The following is a 19,296-nucleotide window of genomic DNA, read 5'->3' on the forward strand; positions in this document are numbered from 1 at the left end:
CTGGCTGTGTGTGTGTGTGTGTGTGTGTGTGTGTGTGTATATATATATATATAAATAAATCTAGCTCTCTATCTATTCAAACACATCCATATACACTGACCCAAATGCTTTTATGCATATTTTAGTCAGATTTCTCTAACATTTTAAGACCTTCTTGGCATGGTTTTTATGCTTTTTTTTGTGTCCTTTGAGAAGGGGCATACTGAGATGCCAATATGTGTTTGGCATTTCAAGAAAATTTTACAAAGATATTTCACTTGGTCATTGACTTTTTATTCAAACACTTTCAGTTTTTCTTCAGTTACCATTGTAGCCAAAAGGTTCCCAAACACATTACAGGTCCCAGTTTAAGAGCAGCATACTTTATCCATTTACAATAAGGGGAAAAAAGTATTTGTTCTACTGCCGATTTTGTATGCTTGCCCACTGACAAAGAAATGATCAGTCTATAATTTTAATGGTAGGTTTATTTGAACGAGGAGAAACAGAATAAAAAGAACATCCAGATAAATGCATATAAAAAAAAAAAAAAAAAAAAAAAAGTTATAAATTCATTTGCATTTTAACCACTTGCCAACCAGGTCACATCGATATACGTAAGTAGAATGGCTCTCCTGTACATCAGTCCATAAAAGCAGGATAGCGGACTCGATGTCCGCCAGTGGCCCACGATTGCGGCAAGGAGAGGCAGAATGAGTTACTGACCATGTAAACAAGGCATTTCCCTGTTCTGCCTAGTGACATGACAGGGATCTACTGCTCCCAGTGATCGGAAACAGTGATCTCTGTCATGTTTCAGTAAGCCCATTACCTCCAACGTTGGAACACACTTAACCCCTTGATCGCCCCCTAGCTTTAACCCCTTGCCTGCCAGTGTCATTTTTACATTGATCAGTGCATTTTTATAGTGATCAATATCACTGGTCCCCAAAAAGTTTAATTTGGGGTCAGATTTGTCCGCCGCAATGTTGCAATCCCAAAGAAAAAAAATTAATAAATAATAATAATATCCCAGATCACCGCCATTACCAGTAAAAACGAAAAAATAAACAAAAGTCCCTAAATCGATACCGTAGTTTGTAGACGTGATAACTTTTGCGCAAACCAATCAATATACATCTATTGTGATTTTTGTTTTACCAAAAATATGTAGAATATATAAAATCTGCCTAAACTGATGAATACATTTTTTTTATATATTTTTTTTGGATATGTATTATAGCAAAAAAATATTTTGTCAAATTTGATGCTTTTTTGTTTATAGCACAAAAAAAAAAAAAAAAATGTAATACCACAGAGGCGATCAAATACCACCAAAAGAAAAAAAAAAAAAAATTGTGGGAAGAAAAGGACTTCAATTTTGTTTGGTTACAGCTTCGCACAACCACGCAATGGTCATTTAAAGCGACGCAATGCCGTATCTCAAAAAAAATGTATCTTTTTTTTTTTTTTTCCATCGTACTTAGCTATGTGAATGCAGAATCAGACTGGGATGATGCACTGCCGAGACTGATGGCAGCGACGTCAGCATAGAGCGGATCTCTGCTGAAAATGGGTCACAGGAGCACAAAAACGAATTGCACTCCTGTGACCCAGAGGAGAAGCCCAGCTTAAAAAGCTCAGGCTGGACTTCTCCTTTAAAGGGGGCAAATTCTTCCGGGACTGAAGTGGTTAATGAGTATTGGACCCCCTTCGCAATACATTACTTAGTATTTGGTGGCAAAACCCTTGTTAACAAATCACAGAGGTCAGATGTTTCTTGTAGTTGGCCACCAGGTTTGCACACATCTCAGGAAAAATTGTCCCACTCCTCTATGCAGATCATCTCCAAGTCATTAAGGTTTTGAGGCTGACGTTTGGCAAGTCGAACCTTCCGCTCCCTCCGCATATTTTCTATGGAATAAAGATCTGGAGACTGGCTAGGCCACTTCAGGACCTTAAGGTGCTTCTTCTTGAGCCACTCCTTTGTTGCCTTGGCTGTTTGTTTTGGGTCAAAAAAAATAATAATCTGAATCTCAGTATATGGAGGACATGCACAAAAGGCTGGAAGTCAAGTATTTTTATTTACTTGTCCCCTCTTCCTAATGAGTGCCTTCTGTGCCTGTTTGTTAACTCTTGTCACTTCTGGTCAATTGCTCATATTTGATTTACATTTTCTAGGAGCAGATCTGTAATTTATTATGCTCTTACATTGGCCAAATATACATAGTAATGATGGCACATGTATATATTTTTTTCCTTCTTCCTTTTATTTTGGAAGAATAATGCTCAACATCTCATGCAATAAATTTCCATAATTTTTTTTTCCCCACACTTTTTTCTATTTTTGGCTTAAAATTTGAAATCCCTTTTCTTTTTTGGCACAGGTGTAGTCACCATCCACTTTAATAATGTGGTATCAATTAAATATGGCAATTGTTTAAAACAGGGATGTCCAAACTTTTTTCAAAGAGGGCCAGATTTGATGATCTGAACATATGCGAGGGCCGACCATTTTGCCTGACATTCTTTGAACCATTAAAATTTGGTCTAAGTGTGTTCGTCCAAGCACTAATACACTGCCCAACAAGAATTCTCTTGCCTTTATGGCTGTGTGTGGTGAAGAGATGAACTCAAGTGTATTATTTGGATACACCGTATTTATTGGCATATAACACGCACCTTCACTTTAAGAGGGAAGCTTCAGGAAAAAAAAATAATTTAAATTTTAAATAAAGAACTGAAGCAAAATAATGGTCAGTGCCCATCTGCAGACCCACAATTGCCAGGAACGCAGCGCCCACCATTGATAGGAATGCAGCGCCCACCATTGCCAGGAAGGCAGCCACCATTGCCAGGAAGGCAGCCACGGAGGGCAGGACGAGCGCCAAAGACATCCTACAGGAGAATTTCCTGTTTACACAACGGCCTCTTTAAGAGAAAGTCCCGCCTCCTCTGATGGACAGAACAGAACAGTCATCCAATGGCAGAGATGGGACTTCCTATTACAGCTGCCGTGTAAAAAGGAAATTCTCCTCCTGTGTGCACAGCACTCGTCCCGCCTCCTCCCTCCGAGGCAGCCGGATTATATATATCTTTTGCGATCTGCCAGCGTCGGGGGCCACAAAAGATGTATATGTTTAAATAACCAGGCGGGCCGTTCAAAACCGGACCGCGGGCCGGACTTTGGACATGCCTGGTTTAAAAAAGGTGGAATTTTTTTTTTCTTTTATATATAAATTAAAAAAAAAAAAAAAACAACACACACACCAAAAAACACAAAAAACAAAACAAAAAAAAAACAAAAAAAAAACAAAAAAAAAAAAAAAAGGGACAAGTTACTTACCGGTAACTGTCTTTCTGGGAAATCTTCCTGGACGGCACACCTGAGAGATGAGAGGCTCCTCCCTACAGGAAACACAATCAATCGACAGCTGTTTTAAGTCCCCACCCTTCCCCTTGATCCTCAGTTTGTAGAGAAGTAACTCCTGAACCAGGTTCACAAGGGAAATCATTCCTCATAGGTACTCACCTTCTAGTGTTCTAGAATTTTCCCTCCTCCAACGGGCGGGAAGTAGGCCTGCCGACCTGGAAGATTTCCCAGAAAGACAGTTACCGGTAAGTAACTGGTACCTTTCTCAAGTCATCTTCCAGGACGGCACACCTGAGAGGATAAACAAGTACCTCAGGCCTACCTTAGGGTGGGGCCACTGCAAGACCCTCTAGGCCACCCTTGGTTCTGCAGTGAGCTTTACCTCCACTCCATATGCTCATATGCTTGATGAAGGCATCTTAGCTGGATCATGCGGCTGATCTGCAGGTCTGCTCCACAGATGTTCCTGCCTTTTCCGCTTCGGATGCAGTATCTAGGTGAAATGGGCTCTTAAAAATGGAATCAGAAAACATGTTAAACTTGTAGGTTAGCAATGTTGCCTATCTCACACATCTAACAACCATGGCCTATTGTGCCTGTAGGTGCTACTTAGAACCACTAAAAAGATAAATAAGAGACCTGTGTAAGACAAAGACACTACATTAATCAATAAGAGGGCCTGTCTTAACACTACCCTGTTGAGGGAAATAAAACTGCAAAAAAAGGGGGGGCCCCCCCGACAGACAACTTTATTTTTTATTTTTATTTATTTTTGTTCCTTTTTATCTTTATGTCAGCAAAAGACTAAAGGGAAGCCTACTTAAGGGAAATAGATTAACAGAAGCTTGAACCCTGGGTTTAAAGCATGCCCAATCTATGTCCTTACTTACCCCTGAGAGCCTACTTCAGGAGATTAAAGTCCCTAGCAGGAGTAGACTACCCATATTGCTACGTCTAGTTTTGCTAAAAGGGCGAAATGAAGGCCATGCACCGAGCCGAAACCTATTCGATCGGGTATACATCTTTATACTTCATCCTCAGGCCCTAATACTCCTCTGAACAGAACTCTCCAAGTTCTTACTAAACAGGGCGATTCATTATCCCCTTTCTCCAGTGTCCCATAACCCTACAGGGCTTTAACCCTAGGAAATGGTTCTGGCATCCCTGAATGTAAGTGGTCAAGGTTTTCTGACATGTGGCATCTGCAGCCCGAACTCCTGGCCCCTCCATGGAAAAGAAGGCTGAAATACAAAAAGGTGATACATGTATTATTAATATCACAAATAAAATGATCATAGATTGTGGGCACGGCACAATAGATTTAGACAGAAAGGACACAAGCATAGGACAACAATGTTGTGTGCCTGAGTGTGACTAGCTAAACCAATATATCAAATATGGGAAGAGACCCAAATCTGAACCTCAATGTAGACAAACAGTCCTCACAGTCTGGTTTTCTAATGTGCTGCCAAGACGTAAAAACATTAAGACACAAGCAAACCCTAAATGCTGCGTATTTCTTTAGTGCAGCTAGCTAGGTCATAACTGATATATAAATACAGAAAGGACAGGAACCCCCTTTACTGTTGTGTTTTTTTTTTTTTTCCATTCAAAATTTTTATTAGGAAAAGAAAATGGTTACAATAACAGGGCACGTAACGTGCGTGTAAAATCAGTACAGTCCAACACGTAGTACATATTAGAACATAGTACAATTAATCTGCGTCTGAGTATAACATATTTCCATGCTGAAATTCCGATGCAGAACCTACTCACAACATGGGAAGGTTAAACCTCCCGCTATCATGTAATAAACATCTCTTGCCATTCCTTCCAAACAGCTGTCGTAATGCGTTTAACAGGTCGCATTGGAACGGTCTAAGTAAGGGAACGTCTGTTTAGTCTAAGAAATAAAGTAGGGTTCTGTACCCGAGCAAGTCGGTTATCTTACACGTAGTCATTTGTGGGCAAATTGGTAGACCGTCCAAATGAATGTAGTCTATTGGTAGTGAAAGATGAGTAGTTGAGTACGTATGAAGGGTTATCTACACAGGTAGAAGAGAGGAGGGGGGGGGTAAAGAAACAAAGGGGTAAATGAGGGGGGAAGGATGTAGGGAATATGATTGCCTCTCCGGCTTCCGCCGCCCGCGATGTGTGGGCCCAGTTTATCTGGGTCTCTGTATTGTTTGCGCCGTGAATGGGATCTAGTAGATCCCAAACTTTCCTAGTCTAGGAAGAGGAGGGGTAATGTCCATGTGGTTACCTATTAATAGCGTCAGGGTCACCAGAAACTGTCCGTTAATGTGTTTGGTATCTCTCTGAGTTTATGAAATCTCTCCATTGTCCCCAGGTTGTGTTTTACCTATGTACAGCAAAACAAGGCTATAAACATAAAGACAGAAAGATCCAAACTTCTATGTTGTGCATTTCTGACAAACCACCAAATACAGTTATAAAAGAATAATATGAACACCAACTCCCGTGTTGTGCATTTCTGCTATGCCACAGGGAAAAATATGGAACACAAGACAATCCTTTCCGTCACGCACTTCTGTAGTGTAGTTCAGATAGAACCAACACTGAGAAAGGACACAAGCAACCTGCAGCATTGTGTTTTTCTGAAACAGAAAGCACCAACAAGCTTCAATCTTGAGTATTTCTGCTGTGCAACAACATAAAAGCAGACACTGAGGAAAAAGACAGACAGCCTTTACAGCTGCAATCTTCCTGGTCTGCTGAAAATAAAATAACGCCATGATGAGTATTCCTGCTGTGTAGCAAAACCTCAATCAGAAGGGACAGATAAGTTTAGGGTTCCCACACCCGTGCGACCCAACCTGCGACTTGGGACTGCAAGACGCATGAGAAGTCATATACTATGGCTTCCAATGGGTACCATTTGTGTCTGTGCGACACCAGCAGTCCCCGATTCCTGGATCCACAGACCTCAAAATTACACAGGTCGCAGGGAAAAAAAATTGCAATTCTCAGGTCGAACAAGTAAGGGGTCCCCAATGCTGTGACTCCCTGGAGGATTGCAGCCAACAAACCCCTGCTGTGTATCCCTAAGATGCAGAAAGGTAGATCCATGAGAAACACTGCTCACTGCTGTGCCTGATATACAAACGATAAGGCAGTAAATATAGGACATACAGGACACAAACATTCAATCTTTGTGTATGTCTGATGTGTAGCAATATACCAATACTGAGCAGAGATGCCACCATCCTCAATGGGTCTCTCAGCTGAGCAGCAAAAACAAAATCAGAAAAAGACAAGCAACCTTCACTGCTGTGTCCTTTCTGATATGCAGCCAATAAGGCAGTATATGCAAGACATAAAAAGGACAGACAACCTTCAATCTTGTATATGTCTGATGTGCAACAATATAACAATTCTGAATAGAGATAGCACATCCATATTGAAGCGATTTGGCTTTGCGACTAAACATGTCAAATCGCATGGCTAAAATCAGCACACCACCACTTTGTGGTGCTACACGGATTACCAAAGGCAGTATATGTACTACACCTGGCAGGGGTTCAATTTGTATTTCTGTTATGTAGCCCAACAAATTCGAACCATCAATTTTCACTGCTGCCTTTCTGATAAGGCAGTAATACAGGACACAAAACCTCACAGACCTTAATGCTGTATATATCTGATGTGCAACAATAAAACACTCTGAATAGAGATAGCACATCCATATTGAAATGATTTGTCATGCGACTCAACATGTCAAATCCCATGTTTAAACTCGGCAGCCATTGCCGTTCATAGCACAACGCCACGCAAATCAGGACCATCAGACTTCACTGCTGCCTTTCTGATAAGTAACCAACAAGGCAGTAAAACAGGACACAAAGCCCCACAGACAGACCTCAATCTTGTGTATGTCTGATGTGCAGCAATATAACCATGAGCAGAAATGTCACCAGACTCAATGATGTGCATTTCTGCTGTGCAGCACAAAACCAGAAAGTACAGATCACCTTCACTGTTGTACTTTTCTGATCCGTAGCCAAACAAAGCAGTACCTTTAGTATATAAAGGACAGCAAACAAGCTTCAGTGCAGTACATTTCTGATGTACAGCAATACACCCCTTATAAGCAGAGATGTCACAAATCTCAATGTGTATTTCTGCTGTGCCACAAAAACATCCCAGCAAGGACAAACTTTCACTACTGATCTACTGGTGTGCAGCCAATGAGGAGTCATGGTCTATCCCTTTATGAAATAACCAACAGGCAATTTATTTCATAGGCATAGCCTGGGCTGTAGATACTAAACCTCACCACCAGTGAAGGAACAAATCCTAAAATGGTTGGACACCCTACTATTGGTAGTTGTTGTCCTACCTTACCTCCATAGACTGAGAAAACGCTAGCCAGCTCAAACCCAGGTGGTGCTGATTAGCAACTAAAGTCTCAATGAGCCCAGCCCTAGAGACCAATTTAAGACAGCCTCTAGAAGAGGGGGGTTACCAATTTAGCCTGGGGGGGGGGGGGTAAATAGCTATTTGCAGGCTTCAAACAAGCAATTATGTAGCTCTTGCATAGGTTTGCACAGAAAATCCTCAATTAAAAGGATGTAGGAAGCGATCTATGGTGAATTGCCTTTAGATCTGCCACTGAGTGGATTGTAGCCCAAACCAATAAAAAAAAAGTTTCTTCTTACCTCCTACACTATAATATAACCAGTGTAAAGGTGGAGTGGGAGGTTGGAGCTTATGAAAGTTAACTATAGCAAGCAACCCCCAAAAGGAGGATCTGTCATAAGGGAACCCCTACTGTGCCACACAGTAGCTTGGTCTCTGCCCATCCTTGAATGTTAGGTCAGCTTTTAAACATCGTGAAGCAACTTCAGATTCCTAGCAGCTGGGTTAATAGGGCCGGTAACCTAGTGCACCTGCTGACCAGGGGAGCTTCTGAATCCACCAACCACTGCCCAATTAATAACTTGTTCAGTGGTATACCTGGCCTGTAAGTAACTTTGTATCTACCAGGTCCCCTCTGTATGCTATATTCATCCCTACTAATGTACCACAACTGGGCATGTAGGGAGAGGCTGGCAACCTACTGCTGCGATAACCACAGTGTCTCTGCTGTAAGAGGGAGCTGTGGCTGGTGGTTTTAGCAGTGGTGTCTGCGCTATTTGTATCCCGACCCCAGGTTCTGCACTGCACCAGTCAGTATATACACAGGGAAGGGGGGGGGCAATGGCCTACCTACCTCTCTCATCTGAGGTGGTTTAGGCACACTCGTTCCTCTGTACCACCTGTCCACCATACAGCGTCTCTGATGTAAGAGGGAGCTGCAGCTGGTGTTTTTAGCAGAAGCTTAAGGGCTATTTGAATCCAGACCCCAGGTGAGATCTCAAATGCCCAGAAACCCTCTGGCTGGAATTGGGGATTTTGCAGCTAAATTCCCACGGCAAAAGGAAAGTATTCACCGTTGTCGTCTTCCTTTTTGCCACAGCCAGCGGGCTTGCTTTTCCATCCTTATGGTCCACACGCAAGGAGGATAGCCGCCAAGGTGCTCCCCCCCCCCCCCCCCCCCCCCAACTGCTGTCCCCATAAGGAGGTGCCAGGTTAGGCTGTGTCCTGCACTGTACCAGTCAGTCTATATACATGGGGGGGGGCAATGCCTTTTGTTCCTCATTCCCATCTTCCCATCTGAGGTGGTTAAGGCAGACATCCACCGTAGTAAACTGGTGCCTCCTCGCTCTACAGAAAGGAGGATGTGGGCACCTGCTCCTACTGACTCTCAGCCTTCCCTCCTGGGTAAGAACGCCGCCGCCATTTTCCCGAAGTTTGAAAATGACACGGGTGCTTGTTGCCACGCCCTCTCCGGCAGCCCACGCGAGCTACCGGGGACCCAGGAGTCCGGGACATTATCCCCCTGGAAAGAACCGATGGCCAGCACCCCCGTCTAAACAGCCACCTTTACAGGTAAGGAGGGGAGACAGGATAATGGCCCCTGAAGTTCTGGGTACACCACTGTACCCAGGGTCCTTCAGCTCTCAGGGGGGCTCTTCCAATTTCTGCTGCCCCCCCTGAGGAAAAAGATAGGGGAACCCCCCAGGAAGGACAAGAATATCCTACCAGACCCAGAGGCTTCCCAAGCTTGTGGTCCGGCTCCCAGGGGGAGACCACCAGCCCCTGGGAGCCAACTGTTTCGCTGTGTAGGGAGAAACACAATCAAAAACTGAGGATCAAGGGGAAGGGTGGGGACTTAAAACAGCTGTCGATTGATTGTGTTTCCTGTAGGGAGGACCCTCTCATCTCTCAGGTGTGCCGTCCTGGAAGATGACTTGAGAGAAAGAAAAAAAAAAAAAAAAAAAAAACACACCCTCTCTCTTGCCGTATCGGTTTTTAACTAGCTACGACTAAGGCTTCTGCCAAAACATGTCATCACTATTGTTTTATTGTCACTCTAATGTACCAATAAACTACACTTCAAGGATTTCAATGTTGCCAGCTCTTTCTACCGTTTATGACTTTGGCGTGTAATAGGATACATCGAGCACAGGCACCTTCGTGTGGATCTGGTTTATGGATTGTGTTGCCCCTGCAGAAAGCACTGTTACCTTTCTATGTTTTGGGTTATTGTCATGCTGAAATACCCATCCACAACCCATTTTCAATGCCTTGGCTGAGGGGAGGAGGTTCTCACCCAAGATTTGACAGTACATGGCCCTGTCCATCATCCCTTTTAATGCGGCGAAGTGATCATGTCCCCTTAGCAGAAAAACACCCCCAAAAGCATGTTTCCACCTCCATGTTTGACGATGGGGGATGTTGTTCTTGGGGTCATAGGCAGCATTCCTCCTCCTCCAAACATGGTGAGCTGAGCTAATGCCAAAGAACTTGATTTTGGTATCATCTGACCACAACACTTTCACCCAGATCACCTCTGAATCATTCAGATGTTCATTAGCAAACATCAGATGGCCTTTACATGTGCTTTCTTGAGCAGGGGGACCTTGCGGGCACTGCAGGACTTCAGTCCGTCATGGCATAGTGTGTGTAACCACTTGTTTTCTTGGCAACTATAGTCCCAGCTGCCTTGAGATCATTGACAAGATTCTCCCGTGTAGTTCTGGGCTTATTCCTCACCGGTCTCATGACCATTGAAACTCCACGAGGTGAGATCTTGCATGGCGCCCCAGACCGAGGGAGATTGAAAGTTATTTTGAGTTTATTCCATTTGCAATAATCGTACCAACTGTTTTCACCCTCTCACCAAGCTGCTTTGCGATGGTCGTGTAGCCCAGTGTAGGTCTACAATGTTGTCCTTGACATGCTTGGACAGCTCTTTGGTCTTGGCCATGGTGGAGAGATTGGAATGCGATTGATTGCTTCTGTGGACAGGTGTGTTTTTTTACAGATCACAAGCTGAGATTAGGAGCACTCTTAAAAAAGGTAGTGCTCCTAATCTCAGCTCATTACCTGTATAGAAGACAGCTGGGAGCCAGAAATCTTGCTGATTGATAAGAATTTGCTCCCCTATTTGACTCATTAAAATGCAAAATCGATTTATAACTTTTGAAATGTGTTTTTCTGGATATTTTTGTTGTTATTCTGGCTCTCACTGTTCAAATAAACCTACCATTACAATTATAGACTGATAATTTATTTGTCAGCGGGCAGACATACAAAATCAGCAGGGGGGATGAAATACTTTTTTCCTTCACTGTATTAATATTTCACCATAACTTTCCCCTTCATTGACCAGATAAAGCCATTGAGAGTCATGTCCCGATCATTACTTTTGGTAACTTGAATAAGCAAGATGATAGAGGGAAAATAAAATGAATCCAGATGTAATTGCATTATAAATCCAATAAGCAGGTAACTTTGTCTTTACTCAATCACCATACAGGACTGGAAGCTTGAGGACCAAATGTTTTATTCACATACTATATAAAAAGGTTGCATTGAAAAAATAAAGTTTGTTACAAAATATCCTGCACAGGCTACTACAATGAGATGCATATTAATAGCTTCTGCCAGAACTCCTTGGCAAAATGATACAAGATCAAGTTAAAAAGAGAAAAAAAAAAAAAATAAAAAAAAAAAAAATCAGCAAAAGTCCATATTGTGTAAATTGAATGCGTTTTGTGCAAATGTCAGAGAACCATAAGTGCCCTTTATTGTTTTTGTTTTTTTTTAAATTAGCTTTTATCCTCCCAAGAGGTGGCACTCTTGAATTAGTACAATGCAGTTCACATATACTCATGTCCACTCAAAACACAGACCTTGCAGGAATCAGCCTGTGCCATCACAAGGACAGAAGGCTGGGAAGTTGTTAGTAGGCCACGAGGCACAAAGATGTCACTAATCACCTGTCAACAAAAAATTTTTTTTTTTAGAAAACTGCAATGTGAAGTTTTTCCAAATTCCTTAAAAACTGCTAGTGCTTACCTTCTTATGTTTCGGGATTCAAAAATTTTCTCTTCATCACTCTCCATAGATCCCAGCTCCATGTTTTCATCATAGTCCGAAAGAAGTCCATATTTCTTCCTTTGTGGTTTCTTTTTTATACTGTAGAAAGAAATTGTTAAAAAGGCATGCTAAACCCCAAATGTTGTCAAAATAACAAAACAGAAAAATCAGTACAAAAAAGGACATAACTTACAGTCAGTAGGATGTGTCACGTGTGCTGATGCCTTCTCCATATTTATAGAAGTAAGGGGCCCATCACAGACTATCAAGAGTGCACAACTATACCCGATTTTTCTGCCCAGCTCCTCCTTTCATGAATGCTGTACTACAGCACTGGTAGATTATGGTGGAGGGGGTGGGGGGGCTTGGACAAGGAGGATTTCTCCTAAAAGAGGCATCAGCACATCTGACCCATTTGGTTGCACTTAGGCTTTAAAACGTTCCTAACTGCACCTTGTGTTTTTTTTTTTTTTTTTTACTGCATAAGATTTGAATTGATCATGTAGTTTCACTGTGTCATTGTGTTCCTGCAGCACAGCCTATAGAGTAAATCTTCACCTTCTTGTGTGAGCAATTTCTGTGTGTGCTGAAACATGAGGCATAGCAATGCATGAAAGTGGTCTGTAGTCCGAGACCTAACACTTCCTTTGAAGAAACCATATATCCCACAATCCCTGGGGGATCTCAGTCTAGTGCACATGCTGGTGACAGCTACACAGTAAATAGACCTGACACAGACAAGCATACACAGGCTCACAGGGAGCGTACACATGCAGCTGGGAGATGCGTTTCATCATATTAGCACTTCTACATTTGTGTTACAAGACAGAGGGGATGGCTAGGCATACACTATTCTGTGTGCCTCAAACAGGACATTGTCCTGTCCCCTTTGCACAGAAGGACAGGCTAGCTGCAGAAATACATGAACAATGGAATCGATCAGCCATGACACTATAGCCACATGCAAGCTCATTATTGCAAGGTAACTTTTAGGCGATTCCTGGAAAATCTTCTGTTCAGAGAAGCCTATTCTGCCTCCGCCTAACAATTTTTAGTTTCTCCATCAGCACATCCCCCAGTTATTACCTTTTCTATCACTTGACCCTCCCCTTTAGATTGTAGGCTCTAAACGAGCAGGGCCCCCCGATTCCTTCCGTATTGCAGCAATACTGTCTGCCCTCACATTTTAAAGTTGGCACTCTATAAATCCTGAATAATAATAATAATAATAATAATAATAATAATAATAAACGCAAACATCACAGGACTAGAACTAAACTAGTACCTAGTTAAAGCGGGACTGCACTGCGGAAATTATTTTATTTTTTTTTAAAAGCCAGCAGCTACAAATACTGCAGCTGCTGACTTAATAAATGGACACTCACCTGTCCCGGGGTCCAGCGATGCCGGCAGCGGAGGCTGATCGATCGCTCGGCTGCTGCCGCCACCATTCTAGGTGAGGGAATCAGGAAGTGAAGCGAAGCGGCTTCACTTCCCGGTTCCCTACTGCGCATGCGCGAGTGGCGCAGCACAATAGGAATTGTCCACACTGTCTCTGGGACCCGTGTGTGTCCCAGCAGACAGCTCTCAGGAACAGGAAGAGGCATAGACTCCCGTGGGAGTCAATGCATGGAAGTGGGTGTAAATACCTGTCTGACAGGTATCTGCACCCCCTCCCCCCTGAAAGGTGCCAATTGTGACACCGGAGGGGGAGGGTTCCGATCAGCGGAAGTTCCACTGTAGGGTGGAACCCCGCTTTAAAAACAAACACTGGAAAGTGTACAATGTCTTCTAGTGAAAAAGTTATTCAAGGTCATTACGATCTCATGTCTCTTCATGTTGAGCCAAGAAGCCTTTCTACTGGATAAAAAAAAAAAAACGTACCTGGAATTACAGGGCCTGGTGACTGACTCGCACAACTAGTGTGCCATTTCAGATATTTGACTAATCTTTCAAGGGCTTTTCTCCTCACTGACTGACTACCAAACCTGGATGCTTGTTGGTGTAACCAGCTTTATAAAATTTAGGATGCACCTGTGCCAAACACCAGTGGCTCTGGATGCACATTTGGCCACACAGATGGTTAAAAAAAAAAAAAAAAATAAAAAAAAATAAAAAAAAAAGGGACACACGACAGGAGTTACAACCCTCCCTTATTCTATCCAAAAAGGTTTTTTTTGTTTGCTTTATTTCTTTCACAGTAGAACACTGTGTAGAATGGACAGAAGAGTAGCTATACTGGCTCAACATGCACAAATTTATATTATATATATATATATATATATATATATATATATATATATATATATATATATATATATATATATATATATATATATATATATATATATATATATATATATATATATATATATATATATATATATATATATATATATATATATATATCTCTTTTTTTTTTTAAACAAATAGCAAAATTATTTTAACATTAGGTAGCATTCAAACACTTGCCACATTTTAACCCAATTTCTGTTTTGTGTTAGTTTCAGCAAACCTCAGAGCATCACAAGACAAGCTAACCACCAGGGTCGAAGTCAACATATATATCAGCAAGACCTAGATCACATAATAGTTTTCTCACCTACAGGTCCGTATGACAAAGTACAGTACAGCCAAGACGCTGATTCCAATTAGTACATAGAATGCTCTCTGCAACATTTTATAATTGTTAAAAAATGAAAGCTGCACATGGCTTGTAGTAGAAAAGTTGGTAGTGAGAGGTCTTCCTGTTGTGACTGTAACATGTGTAGCGTTAACCTCTTGAGCATTCTCATGGTCTGCTACCTCTTGAGTACTCAAACGGTCAGCCACAAGTAGGATCAAACAACATGCACAAATCCACGTCTGTAGAAACAAAAGAATGGCTATTACTATACATTAGCAAAGCAGACAGATCTGTAGAATCCATTTGTGTCATTCTACTAAAACTGGCTTTTCAGCAAGACGTGAAATTTTGATGAACTGATTATTAGGAGCGTCATAAGAAAAGCAGAAGACCAAAGGGTGGCAGGCATAGTAGAATGGTGGTCATGGAATGCAGCTGTAGAGATCTGACAGCTAGAGTACCCAAGAGATACCAAGAGCTAGCAAGTAATTCTTCTCATTGACATTTACCTAGACCTGAAATATAAGTTGAGGACTGGCCCAATATATCAGATACTTCCAAGCTCTGCACATTCGTTGCAAGATGCAGTACATACAGGCATTGTTTTCCTGCTTTTGAAGCACATGTCAAGAGCAAGTCTATAGATTTTCATTTTCTTCAATGGTGTAGTTGACATGACCATTCTGAGGCAGAGATTGACTAAATTTGCATTGGAGAGACCAAGGCCTATTGATATGTGCTTGCAATGTAGGTCAAATATAGCCATTGTTGGGTGGGTGCATTTAAACACTTGTTTGAGCACAAAAGGAAGTTTTAAAAATGCTAATCAACATGCGTCAGTGGGTTATATGATAGAATTGGGCTTGTCCCCCAACATCAATAACGAATTTTTTTGCATTCTTCTAGACGTGTAGAGTGCCTTGAGGAAAGGTGTCACCATAACCGTTTTTTTCACATAAGATCATTGCCTTTGTCAATGACCTTTGTCATCAGAAATTGAATCAGGGTTAGTGTGTGAAAATCATGCTTAGGGAAGTTCTTTAAATAAACTTGTGTTGCATTTCAGAGTTTAGGTGTAAAGTGTTGCCCAAGAGCAGATACCACAAGATGCTTGCTGTTGAATTTATTGGCCAAAATGGCATCTGCGGTTACCCTCTCCGATTTGGTTTCACTTTGTTACTAGAGCCCGAATTCCTCTGGCTTCATGTCCAAGCTCTGTCAACTACCTCAGTAGCCAGTAAAGTCACTCTAAATAGACAGATGAAAGGCAGTTTGAGGAGCTTAGCCATCAAATCTGGGCAAGTCAGGCCCCAGCAACAAAAAGGAGGCCTTCTGCATACAGGCACTGTGACCCACACAACAAGAATCAGCAGTTTATGTAGCTGGAGCTATGCAACTCTATGGGGGCATGGCAGCTGTACAGGCAATCACACAGTTGGCGTTCAGAGCAGCTCATCTGCCACTGCACATCTGTCAAGTTAGAACAGGTGGTTGTGTCTGTACAGCCTCTGTGTCCCCATAGAGTTACATAGGCTGCCTGCACCCATAACCTAGTTGTCTCACCCGCATAAACACACATCCAGCTCAAGTTGTATGGGCCACAGCAACCGTGTAATTGAGGTCCTGAACCAAAGGAAGGAAGGAAGGAAGGAAGGAAAGAAGATTTTTTTTGTCCATGTACAAATTTATATAGAGGACCACACTCTAATAAAAGCCAACTTCTTTATTGCAACGATTGTTACGTGAATCACAGACGTGCAGCAGAAGTGAACCTGCATGCATTTCACACAGTATAGCACTTGATCATAGATTTTTTTGTCAGCTATAAAGGAGGTAGTAGCAGGCATTTTTTTGCTCTTAGGCAAGATGTTTGTCATTAAACTTCACCTTTCTCAGAAAATAGTCTTTGCAGTCAAGGGGTCCCAGCAGATAAATGGTCATAAGTTGAGCCTTACTGGAAGCCTGGCTGAAAAACTTCCAGTTAGCAATCTCCATATCCTGCCTTGTTGCTAGGATGTGAAACCTGTTCGGACACACATTACAGGAACTAAAACCCATCAAGCAAGCAACAAGGCAAGACATGGGGGGTTGCTAATGGGAGGTCATGTTCAAATGGCCTACAGGTAGAACAGCAAAATGAAAAAATTTTTTTACAAACCTGCACCATTTTAATACCTACTGGGGTCCTTTACCCACATAGGCCATTTTCTGTTAAAGGTGAACTTAGCCTTTATCCTTAAGGTTCACCTTATAAAAAAAAATATATATCTCAGTGTTCAAATCAAAGTAAACCTAGGCAAAATGACATACTCACAAGACTACCCTTAAGCATTCGTTTTAGTGAATTTTTCCCCTTGCAACTCAGTTCTGTTACTCGTTGGTCCTGCCAGTAGATCAGTTATTCCTCCCCCCCCCCCCCCCACAGGTTTGAAATCACGCAAGGTCAAGCCTACGTTCAGTGTGACGAGGGCTAGTGGTAGATCTAAAAGAGATTGTACAATCAAGATTGTATAGTGTATGGCCCCATTTACATTATTAAAATACAGACTTTATACAATGCCAACAGTTTACCCAGTGCTTTACAATGAAGGGGGGGGGGGGGACAGTACAATTACAATGCAGAAGGAATAGGAGGGCCCTGCTCATGTAGCTTACATTCTAAAAAGTAAGAGAGAGGTGGTACAAAAAGGTAATAGCTGCAGGGGATGATCTGATGGAGGTGACATGGGTACAGTTCTCAGATAGAGGTGAGGGTAGGCTTCCCTGAATTGGTGAGCTTTCAGGGATCGCCTAAAGGTGGACAGGGTAGGGCATGACTGGACTTTCCAGGGCAGGGAATTACAGAGGATGGGAGAGGCTCTGGAGAAGTCCTAGAGGCGAGCATGGGAGGAGGTAAGAAGGAAGCAGAGGATTTACCGATCAGTTAGTGAGGTGTATTAAACTAGCAGCAGTGGCATTCGTAGCAGACTGAAGGGGGGGGGGGGGGTGTAGCCTGTGTAAAAGTAGGTTGGTGAGGAGGGAGTTGCAATCAAGTCGTAAAATAACCAAGGATTGAAAAAGTTGTTTTGTGGTGTCATTAGTCAGGAAGGGATAATTATGGAAATGTTGCAGAGGTTAAGGCGGCAAGATGTAGCCAGTGATTGGATGTGAGGGGCTGTAGGAGAGGCCTTCTTCAATTTCCACATATACAAACCTCCATATCACACTGCAGATGATATCTCTGCCTTGAGGCAGCAGCAGGTCAATGAAAACAACAGGTAAAACAGTAGCCCTTGTAGATTTAGGGTTTTGCAATATTCAGGTCACTAAAAGAGAGATTCAAATAGAAAAAAGGTCAATGCAAACATCTGAAAGAGAAACTATTTAGCATGTTCAAATCAAGAACGAGAGAAAAAAAAAAAAAAAAAGAGAGAGAGAGAAAAAGAGAGAGAGAGAGAGAGAGAAAAAGAGAGAGAGAGAGAGAGAGAGAAAAGGAGAGAGAGAGAGAGAGAGAAAAGGAGAGAGAGAGAGAAAAGGAGAGAGAGAGAGAGAGAGAGAAAAGGAGAGAGAGAGAGAGAGAGAGAAAAGGAGAGAGAGAGAGAGAGAGAGAGAGAGAGAGAAAAGGAGAGAGAGAGAGAGAGAGAGAGAGAGAGAGAGAAAAGGAGAGAGAGAGAGAGAGAGAGAGAGAAAAGGAGAGAGAGAGAGAGAGAAAAGGAGAGGGAGAGGGAGAAAAGGAGAGGGAGAGGGAGAAAAGGAGAGGGAGAGGGAGAAAAGGAGAGGGAGAGGGAGAGAGAGAGGGAGAGAGAGGGGGAGAGAGAGGGAGAGAGAGAAAAAAAGAGAGAAAAAAAAAAAAAAAAAAGAGAGAGAGAGAAAAAAAAAGAGAGAGAGAAAGAAAGGAGAGAGAGAGAGAGAATTTGTTGAAATAAAGGAACAGAGATAATAGCATTGCTCACACTGACTGAACAGACGTTACACCATCGCTCTCCCCCTACCCCCAATCATCTAGTGTAAGCTACTGCAGTTGATCCATCCTGGCAGTCTGTACCGCGAAATATTGTACTAATAGGATGAATGTGCACAGAGAAGCTAGGAGTTGTGTACACGTCAGGCTCCTCTAACTTCCTCCTATAACATCCGGTACAACTGACTCCCCCTTCCCCTCATACCAAACAACGGCATTAGCCAGCCTCCAGGCTGCTTTACTGAACACCACCGGCGGTTTATATTCGGTAACCGGCCACTTAGTACCTGACAAATCCACTTCCTCCCTCGATTTCCGTCTCAGTACACGTCATCGTCCAGCCATTGTTCCTATTGGTAGGATGGTAAGCTTTAGAGGCGGGTTCCACGTGCGCGTGACCGTTCGTCGCCGAATAAGGGACGGGGGCGGTGTTTCTTAAACTTTATGTGTGTCATGTGATAACGTAATTCGTTGCTTCAGTGTGAGGTACATAACCGCATAAGCAGTTAATAGACTGCGTATGGTAACGTATTTTTCCGCTTGAGGTGGTGTAGTGTCACAGTTTGCTGCCTATCACAGGATGCTGCGGAAGTGACGTTGTTGCGTACTGCGCATGCGCGATGCGTTCCAAACACTCGCGCCGTGCGTTCCAACATAGTTTCGGCAATACAGTTCAGCAAAACTATCACATAATGTTACGGAAGTGAAGTTACACACAACACAAACACTGGGCCGTTCGTTACAACACTAATACTTCCCTTGTTACCTAGTAGGTTTTGCATTGCTGGGACTTGTAGTGCCTATCCTGAGCTACATGCTTCAATGTTCAGTGTCCTCATCCCTATCCCCATGCTTCAATGTTCAGTGTCCTCATCCTTATCCCCCAGCTTCAATGTTCAGTGTCCATCCTTATCCCCGTGCTTCAATGTT

The 19,296-nt window shown here is 42.6% G+C and overlaps 1 protein-coding gene and 1 long non-coding RNA gene across 4 annotated transcripts; both read right to left on the bottom strand.

Moving 5' to 3' along the window:
- Positions 1 to 449: 449 nt before the first annotated feature.
- On the bottom strand, positions 450 to 8,909 carry LOC143974531 (uncharacterized). The gene is made up of 2 exons (XR_013272239.1): positions 3,326 to 8,909; positions 450 to 1,977 (listed from the first exon to the last, which is right to left on the bottom strand). It is a non-coding gene; the product is annotated as an uncharacterized LOC143974531 (long non-coding RNA).
- Positions 8,910 to 11,247: 2,338 nt separating this feature from the next.
- Positions 11,248 to 18,809, bottom strand: FAM174C (family with sequence similarity 174 member C). 3 transcript variants are annotated; one of them, XM_077476032.1, is made up of 5 exons: positions 18,654 to 18,809; positions 17,620 to 17,731; positions 14,403 to 14,665; positions 11,780 to 11,899; positions 11,248 to 11,700 (listed from the first exon to the last, which is right to left on the bottom strand). In XM_077476032.1, the coding sequence occupies exons 2-5, from the start codon at positions 17,623 to 17,625 to the stop codon at positions 11,697 to 11,699; spliced, it is 393 nt and encodes a 130-aa protein (XP_077332158.1). In that variant the 5' UTR covers positions 17,626 to 17,731; positions 18,654 to 18,809; the 3' UTR covers positions 11,248 to 11,696. The 3 variants fall into 3 exon arrangements, with proteins under 3 accessions (XP_077332158.1, XP_077332156.1, XP_077332159.1); XM_077476030.1 differs by having other exon boundaries at positions 18,572 to 18,695; XM_077476033.1 differs by lacking the exon at positions 18,654 to 18,809 and adding an exon at positions 18,359 to 18,563.
- Positions 18,810 to 19,296: the final 487 nt, after the last annotated feature.

This window comes from Lithobates pipiens, unplaced genomic scaffold, assembly GCF_037356315.1.
Source record: "Lithobates pipiens isolate NorthernLeopardFrog02 unplaced genomic scaffold, aLitPip1_a1.2 Scaffold_13, whole genome shotgun sequence".
Taxonomy (NCBI): Eukaryota; Metazoa; Chordata; class Amphibia; order Anura; family Ranidae; genus Lithobates; species Lithobates pipiens.

What these genes read in the sequence shown, in the direction of transcription:
- FAM174C (XM_077476032.1), bottom strand. An exon ending in TTTGTCATACGGACCTGTAG is followed by an intron (nt 11,900 to 14,402) that starts GTGAGAAAACTA and finishes TTCTTTCTACAG; the next exon opens with TATAAAAAAGAAACCACAAA.